At 41.8% G+C, this 9,168-nt stretch overlaps 1 protein-coding gene across 1 annotated transcript; it reads right to left on the bottom strand.

Moving 5' to 3' along the window:
• Positions 1-724: 724 nt before the first annotated feature.
• On the bottom strand, positions 725-8,891 carry LOC310941038 (uncharacterized protein; the record flags this gene model as incomplete). Its single annotated transcript, XM_083906109.1, has 3 exons — positions 725-1,238; positions 5,675-5,851; positions 8,807-8,891. The coding sequence occupies 3 exons, from the start codon at positions 8,889-8,891 to the stop codon at positions 883-885; spliced, it is 618 nt and encodes a 205-aa protein (XP_083762235.1). The 3' UTR covers positions 725-882.
• Positions 8,892-9,168: the final 277 nt, after the last annotated feature.

The following is a 9,168-nucleotide window of genomic DNA, read 5'->3' as shown; positions in this document are numbered from 1 at the left end:
CCCCGTAATCCGTAAGAAATGTGTTAGTACCCTAACTTGTGTTTTCTCCCTCATTTCCATGACTCCCTTTAAGTAAAATTATTGATCCCCTAATTTCCTTAGATTCTTTTTCACCACCTCTCTATGTGCCTCATATGCTCTACAGCTCAAAAGTACGTGTTCCACAGGTTCCTCCTCTTCCTGACACGTCTCACACAGTCCTGTCTGATGCTTCACCGATTTGAATGTGTCTTTGCATTGCTGGAATAGCAGTAGTATTTTTTAGAAAATGCGCTTCCCTCCCTCAGTTTTTTGCTGCCGTTACACTTCCTTCTAAAAACATGCTCAAACTCACCGTATGAGCGCATTAATATTTTCAATTCCAGTGGAGTGAAGAACGTCACCCTCCGCTTCCCTGTTGTCATGGTGACTCGTTGAAACGGGGCTCCATTGATGCCGTCTTGTTATACTTGCGGTGCACTCGCTTAACTCCAGGTGAAACTACTCCGGGTTGAACAAACTAACTCAAATCAGCTGTTGTGGAACCGAAAACTCAGTTTCCTATCTCAGAGTAGATCAACTCAGAGTTCAGGGTTAGACTTAGAGTTTGTTGAACCTGCCTTGTGAAACGGACCCCAGGTAAACTATTGTGTCACCCACTTATTTTATTATACAATGAATATGTTATGGGACATTTTTACTCATCTAAGTGAAGAGAAATCCTCATCGTCATACACATTTTCTTAATTACAGGTACAAACAAAAAACACTTTCCAAATGTTTCACAAGCACATGATTTCTCATGTTTGAACTTCATAAAACTATTTTACTGTATCAAAGCCTCTGTATATTTCTTTAAGATCTATAAGAGATCACTTATTGACTATCAATCACAAACTTTGTCTAGAAGACTTTCATTTCGTTTGTGTGAGTCCTCATGTGCTTCACCACAGTCGAAGAACGAGTAAAACTCTTTCCACACAATTTACAGGAATACGGCTTCTCATCTGTGTGGGTTCTTTGATGGCATGTCAAATGCCATCTACATCCAAAACCTTTTCCACACATTTGACAGGAAAACGGCTTCTCATCTGTATGGGTTCTTTCATGGCGTGTCAAAGTGTCTTTTAGTCTGTAACTCTTTCCACAAGTTTGACAGGAAAATGGCTTCTCACCTGTATGAACTCTTTCATGCTCGGTCAAAGTCCATTTCAGTCTAAAACTCTTTCCACACGTATCACAGGAATACGGCTTCTCACCTGTGTGGATTTTTTCATGACGTGTCAAAGTCTCTTTTACCATGAAAGTCTTTCCACACGTTTCACAGGAATACGGCTTCTCACCTGTGTGGATTTTTTCATGGCGTGCCAAAGTCTCTTTTGCCCTGAAACTCTTTCCACACGTTTTACAGGAAAACGGCTCATCACCTGTATGAACTCTTTCATGGTTTCTCAAACCACCTCGCTGTGTAAAACTCTTTCCACACATTTTACAGGAAAACAGCTTCTCACCTGTATGGGTTCTTTCATGGCGTGTCAAAGTGTCTTTTACTCTGAAACTCATTCCACACGTTTTACAGGAAAATGGCTTCTCACCTGTATGAATTCTTTCATGGTCTGCCAAAGTCCATTTCAGTCTAAAACTCTTTCCACACGTTTTACAGGAATACGGCGTCTCACCTGTGTGGGATCTTTCATGGCGTGCCAAATGCGCTCTGCGTTCAAAACTCTTACCACAAGTTTTACAGGGATACGGCTTCTCAAATACGTGAGCTCTTTCATGATATGTCAAACCACATCTTTGACTAAAACTCTTGCCACACGTTTTACAGGAATACGGCTTCTCACCTGTGTGGATTTTTTCATGGCGTGTCAAAGTGTCTTTTACTCTGAAACTCTTTCCACAAGTTTGACAGGAAAATGGCTTCTCACCTGTATGAACTCTTTCATGCTTTGTCAAAGTCCATTTCAGTCTATAACTCTTTCCACACGTTTCACAGGAATACGGCTTCTCATCTGTGTGAACTCTCATATGTCTAACAAGCAAAGACTTACAAGGAAATCTTTTTCCACAAGTGTCACATTTTAAAGTCTTTTTAACAGTTTTACCCGTCTTTGACGTGTGACAGTTGTCCCTCTTGTTCACATCACTTCTCTTCTGTGGATTTTCCTCTGCATTTCTATTAGACACAGAGTCAATGTGGTGACTTCCTGTGTGACTTTGACTCTCAGCTACAGGAGAGCTGTGACAGAGGAGTTGGTGTTCACTGTCTGGTTCTGGTTCCATGTGGTCACTTTCCTCATTAGCAGGAGTCAACATTAAAGTATCAGCCTCCTGCTTCACTTCAAGCTGTTCTCCCTCATGACTGGTGCAGATTTCCTCCTGCTCCTCTTTAATCTGTCCTGACTCTGGTTCCTCTTGGTCCAGACTGGAGTTCCTCTCCTGGTTCCAGAGCTGCTGCTCAGTGAGAACCTCCTCCTCTTTACAGACATGCTGCTGTGGAAGCTCTACAGACACAAAGAGACACAAAGGAACAGGTTACAGTTGGCATAAAAGTAAAATAAGAAGGAAGTTAGCTTCAGATTGGATGGTTATTGGTTCATTGACAGCAATGACTTCAAAATTTAAACTATTAAAAAGGTTCATTCAGTCAACTCCTTATTCAAGTCCAGTTGGAACTGAACTAAATGTGGACAACCTAGCAAACCCTGCATTCAAATGACCATTATAGTCCAGCAGGTGGAGCATGTGAGTTCCTTTGAGGACATGAGGACAGTGCTGGACCAGTGTGTCCTTCAAAGATCATGTGAACTTTACAAAGTTTACAAATCCATACTTCATACTCATTTTAAACAGTGTGTCCTGGTTTGAGACAAAATAGTCGAGCTCAGCTGTGCATTTACAAGCTGTAAATAAACACAACTGTTACATAACCAAAGCAACGCAGCTTCATGTCTAAGTTCACTGTGTAAAGACAAAAACCCAAAGTTAATCTTTTGTCCCTGTTGGTAAAAACATATCGTAATCTATAAGGACGACAGTGCTTTAAAGGTGAAGTAAGTAGTTTATAGTGACATCTAGAGGAGAGGCTGAAATTTACAACGAACTGCTCCTCTGCTCACCCCCTCCCTTCCCTGAGCGCTACGGTATCCTCAGCCGGACAAATATCGACCTCATTGTCTTTCTCCGTGTCAGCAGATGAGGTCAGGTACTGGTGTTCCTTTATCTGCTGTAAAATATGTGTGGTCCTCCATTCTAAACGCGTAAAAAGATTAGCTCTCAGCCTCGCCTCGGCGCTCTCTCCAGCTGAAAAGTACTTTTCCACTCCGTTCATACCTCAGACTTCCTGCTCCGTCAGTGGAGGCAGGACTTCCGCTACAAGTAAAGCGACTCTAGAATTGTTCTCTCGGGTTTGTCTATACAGGCTCCAGTTGAAACATGGCGTCTCGCATGACTTTTTGAAACACTACGAAAATGAAACAAAAACTATTATACAGCGACTAGACAATGCAGGAGCAAATAATATGTATAAAAAAGTGGATTTTGGGTCATATAAACCCATAAATACTACACAGTGTCCCTTTAAGTGTCAGTCTACTTCATCTGTCTACAATTAACAACTTCATATTTTGTTGGGTTAGGGTTTAGTGAAATAACTGAATCTATTGTTATGTGGATGAGACAACAGTGAAATAAGTCCAACATGAGTCACATTCACTTGTTAGTATTTATAAAGATCATTGTGCTTTTACAGACCTATTCGCTGTAACTTTACTCGAGGTTGGCAAACGATCTCCAACAGTTTGCTCTGACGATTCACCTCCTCCTCGAACTCGACGATTGTTCCTTCAAAGGCTGAGAATATTTCTTCAGCAGCAGCAGTTAGTCGCTCTGTGATTAAATGTCTCAAACACTGACGTGAAGACATCACTTCAAGCTGTTCTCCCTCATGACTGATGCAGATTTCCTCCTGCTCCTCTTTAATCTGTCCTAACTTTGGTTCCTCTTGGCAAACGATCTCCAACAGTTTGCTCTGACGATTCACCTCCTCCTCGAACTCAGCGATTGTTCGTTCAAAGGATGAGAATATTTCTTCAGCAGCAGCAGTTAGTCGCTCTGTGATTAAATGTCTCAAACACTGACGTGAAGACATCACTTCAAGCTTTAAAGAGGAGCAGATTTCCTCCTGCTCCTCTTTAATCTGTCCTGACTCTGGTTCCTCTTGGTCCAGACTGGAGTTCCTCTCCTGGTTCCAGAGCTGCTGCTCAGTGAGAACCTCCTCCTCTTTACAGACATGCTGCTGTGGAAGCTCTACAGACACAAAGAGACACAAAGGAACAGGTTACAGTTGGCATAAAAGTAAAAGAAGAAGGAAGTTAGCTTCAGATTGGATAGTTATTGGTTCATTTACAACAATGACTTAAAAAAAAGGTTAATTCAGTCAACTCCTTATTCAAGTCCAGATGGAACTGAACTAAATGTGGACAACCTACCAAACCCTGCATTCAAATGACAATTATAGTCCAGCAGGTGGAGCATGTGAGTTCCTTTGAGGACATGAGGACAGTGCTGGACCAGTGTGTCCTTCAAAGATCATGTGAACTTTACAAAGTTTACAAATCCATACTTCATACTCATTTTAAACAGTGTGTCCTGGTTTGAGACAAAATAGTCAAGCTAAGCTGTGCATTTACAAGCTGTAAATAAACCCAACTGTTACATCACCATGGCAACGCAGCTCCATGTCTAAGTTCACTGTGTAAAGACAAAAACCCAAAGTTAAAGGTCCCATATTATACCCTATTAACCCAAGTTAAACTAGGTCCTGGTGCCCTAATGAACATGTCTGTGTCATGCTTAAGTCAATATATCATAAGGATGAAGCACAATAGCAGTTCAATAACTCTGCCAAAACAGCCTTTTTCAAAATGCGCGGTTTTGTGCCTGGTCATTTACATGTGAATGAGACCCAGGTAAACACACATCCACTGCTTCCAGGGGAGTGTTGATCTAACTGTCGCCACTTATCACCTATTGTCATGCACCGTCGTCCCAACCTCGCTCCATATACCCCATAGTAATGTCCGTTTACCTGTTGTTACTGCGTTTCACGTTTAATGCATAGTGAGTGACCACGATTTTGGCTTCTCGCGATCATAAAAACATTAAAATCGAAGAAAAACAAATAATGCGCCGCGTGGCGCGTATGTAAATTCCCATGCTAGAAAAAGACCCTGAACGCACCAGTGTTACTGCGGCTGAAAGTGACGTGTGTGGATAAACAACACGAGGAGAGTCCTCTGAGGCTAGAAGTTTGTGTATAACACTGTGCTCCGCTGTGCAGCCACTCTTAAGTAGACTGACACTCTTAAGTGTCAGTCTACTTCATCTGTCTACAATTAACAACTTCATATTTTGTTGGGTTAGGGTTTAGTGAAATAACTGAATCTATTGTTATGTGTATGAGACAACAGTGAAATAAGTCCAACATGAGTCACATTCACTTGTTAGTATTTATAAAGATCATTGTGCTTTTACAGACCTATTTGCTGTAACTTTACTCGAGGTTTGCAAACGATCTCCAACAGTTTGCTCTGACGATTCACCTCCTCCTCGAACGCGACGATTGTTCGTTCAAAGACTGAGAATATTTCTTCAGCAGCAGCAGTTAGTCGCTCTGTGATTAAATGTCTACGTGAAGACATCACTTCAAGCTGTTCTCCCTCATGACTGGTGCAGATTTCCTCCTGCTCCTCTTTAATCTTTCCTGACTCTGGTTCCTCTTGGTCCAGACTGGAGTTCCTCTCCTGGTTCCAGAGCTGCTGCTCAGTGAGAACCTCCTCCTCTTTACAGACATGCTGCTGTGGAAGCTCTACAGACACAAAGAGACACAAAGGACTTCAACATTTAAACTAAAAAAAGGTTAATTCAGTCAACTTTTTATTCAAGTCCAGGTGGAACTGAACTGAATTTGGACAACCTACCAAACCCTGCATTCAAATGACCATTATAGTCCAGCAGGTGGAGCATGTGAGTTCCTTTGGGGAACTGAGGACAGTGCTGGACCAGTGTGTCCTTCAAAGATCATGTGAACTTTACAAAGTTTACAAATCAATACTTCACACTCATTTTAAACAGTGTGTCCTGGTTTGAGACAAAATAGTCGAGCTAAGCTGTGCATTTAAGCTGCTAACTATTACAAAAAAAAAATCGAAGAAAAACGATTAATGCGCCGCGCGGCGTGTATGTAAATTCCCATGTTAGAAAAAGACACTGAACGCACCAGTGTAACGGGAGGTGTAAACATCGCATGTTTTATCGCCTATACTTACACAAAGTGGAACCACTGAAACATGACTGAGTCTTGTTTTTTCACATTTTGGGGACTGGTATGGCCCCCTGAGTCCCAAATATAAGTACTAAAAGATTAAAAAGTTGATTTTGCACAATAAGGGACCTTTAAGAAAGGCCCTTTGTTCCAATCGGGGATCGAACCCGGGTCCCATATTTAGTCCATGTTGGTAAAATATACATATATCTTAATCAATGAGAACGACAGTGTTTAAGTACATTTAGCTTCTATTCCTCTTCTGTGTGTTTCATTCTACTGTTCTGAATGTTAACTTTACATTTTAGATTTTCTCTTTAGTCAAAACCTCGTGGATACAAAATAAGTCAAAGTCTACCATAAATAAACGTGAGTCACATTCACTTGTTAGTATTTATAAAGATCATTGTGCTTTTACAGACCTATTCGCTGGAACTTTACTCGAGGTTTGCAAACGATCTCCAACAGTTTGCGCTAACGATTCACCTCCTCCTCGAACTCGACGATGTTTTGTTCAAAGACTGAGAATATTTCTTCAGCAGCAGCAGTTAGTCGCTCTGTGATTAAATGTCTACGTGAAGACATCGCTGCTTCGTTAAAAAGTGGAACATTTACCCGCGACACATGAAAACACCACCGTATTTCCGCTGCTAACGTCGAAACGTGGAGCTACGGAGCTAACGCTGCTAGCTCTGTGTTTGTTTCTTCTTCTCCTTTTAGTTTTACGGCGGTTGGCATCCATCTGTAGGCGCATTACCGCCCCCTTCTGCTCTGGAGTGTGGCCCTGATACAGGCCACCCTCACGTCATACACTCACGCACACATACTCTTGTCCTATATATTCCCCCAATTTCCTATTTCACACCCTATTAAATAGCCCCGTAATCCGTAAGAAATGTATTAGTACACTAACTTGTGCTTTCTCCCTCATTTCCATGACTCACTTTAAGTAAAATGATTGATCCCCTAATTTCCTCAGATTATGTTTGATTATCTGGCGGCCCCGCAATGAATTACAGTTGATAGTTTTAATCCAGGAGCGACTAAGCTTGTTAAATGTTTATTGGACATTACAGGATACAGACCAATAAGTGTAAACAAAAATACTGGGTATTTACCTGGTTTCTTTATGGTGAATTTTAGTGTATTATTGTGTTATAAGCTGGTAATAAGCAGGTAGCTACAGCCCCCAATTACTAGCTATTTACCCAGTAAATACATGGTAACAGAAATGTGTTACTTGGTATTAACCTGTAATTAGAAGGTAAGAACAATGGCCAAAATACTGGGTAATTACCCAGTAAATTATAAAGCATTATTATATTAACGCTTATATTACTTAACGCTAAACTGTAGAACTGCAATCTGGTCATTAAAATTATTACAAATGGGATTTCTTTCTGTTTTTTTTGTCCTTTGGCGTCCCTCAGTCCAATGTTGGGTTCCTAAATTGGCCCTCAGGTATGAAAACCTTGAGAACCCCGGATTTAAGTGATTTATTTCGGGCACAGTGCACTAACCTTAACCTCATCACCACGACCTCCTCCCTCCTGTGTCTCATACCTGCTCTATTTTTAACCCTGATGCTGTTTTGTATTTTGCACATAAACCCTGTCGTCTGTCCTGAGCTGAGTTTCTTGTATTTCCACAGCTCTCTGCTCATTTCTTTCTTCTTACTTCTGTGTTCTTGATGCACTCACAGCTTCTGCATAGGTGATTCCTCTCTGGACCCTTGTTTTTATGGTTATTAGTTTCCCTTCTCATTGCCTCACACCCACCATATGCTACACTATGGGCTCCCCCACAGCTACAGCATTTAGGCTGCACCCCTTGTCCGCACTTCCCATATTCATGATCACCTCCACGTCTTGCACACCTCCTCTTATGTCCAAACCTTTGACAATTAAAACATCTTAAGGGTTTTGGTACATATGCTCTCACTGGGAAACTCAAATTCAATCATCACTGTTTCACTATCTTTTTTCACTCCCTCTCTTGTTTTTAGCCTTTGTGCTTCCTTAACTTTCCCACCTTTGATATTTTTCTTAAGCTCCTCCATTTTTACATGAATAGGTTCTCCCGTTATTACTCCTTTGCAACCTCCTCCATTTTGTGTTCCCCCCCTTCTGGTGCTGACCACCTTGTTGCTCCCTAGCTCTTTTGATCGTAATGCTTTATCAGTTTGTTCTTCAGTGTTACACCTCACCAACAGATTCCCATCATTTAGCACCTTTTCATACTGTATTTCTCCTATTTTACCAGCCAGACTTTGTCAGTGTGAATGGATTTATTTTCTTCATTTTTTTCCTCAAACCTTATTATGACAATAAACTTCTCCCGACTCACCGATTGCGTTTGTTCAGTTCCTACTTCTTCACTCTCATTATTCTCATCACCATCCCTTCTTAATCTCTTCTTCCCTTTTGCTTGGCTGCACTGATTCACATCCTCATATCCTCTCCACTCTCCCTCATTTTCCCCCTCTCTCCCTTCACCAACTTCCGTTCCAGCTGCCTATCTCTGACCCATTCACAGAGCAGTCGTGCTCAGCCGCCTCCAACACGCCACCGTTCGCCTCCGCCATTTCTGCCAGAGAGAGTTTGATCCAGTGTCGTACACAGATATCGTGTACCGGACCTTACAGGTCGGCGGCCGATATCCACCGACCACTCAATCCAACGCCTCTCGCACACACACTCCTTCAAACTCTCCTCTTTCTCTCTCCAACCAACCGACACACACTTCCTCATCCCTCCTGGAGACTCATCTGGACTCTGTGTTCGTTCACTTCCGCTTTGTGTTGACATACTTCCGCTGTGCTCACCCAGCACAAATACGCCGACAACTACGTGTTAAAAGTA

Source organism: Microchirus variegatus, assembly GCF_963457635.1.
Source record: "Microchirus variegatus genome assembly, chromosome: 19".
In the NCBI taxonomy this organism is placed as follows: domain Eukaryota; kingdom Metazoa; phylum Chordata; class Actinopteri; order Pleuronectiformes; family Soleidae; genus Microchirus; species Microchirus variegatus.
Note: the sequence above shows the minus strand (reverse complement) of the source record. Positions and strands in the feature narration are given on the sequence as shown.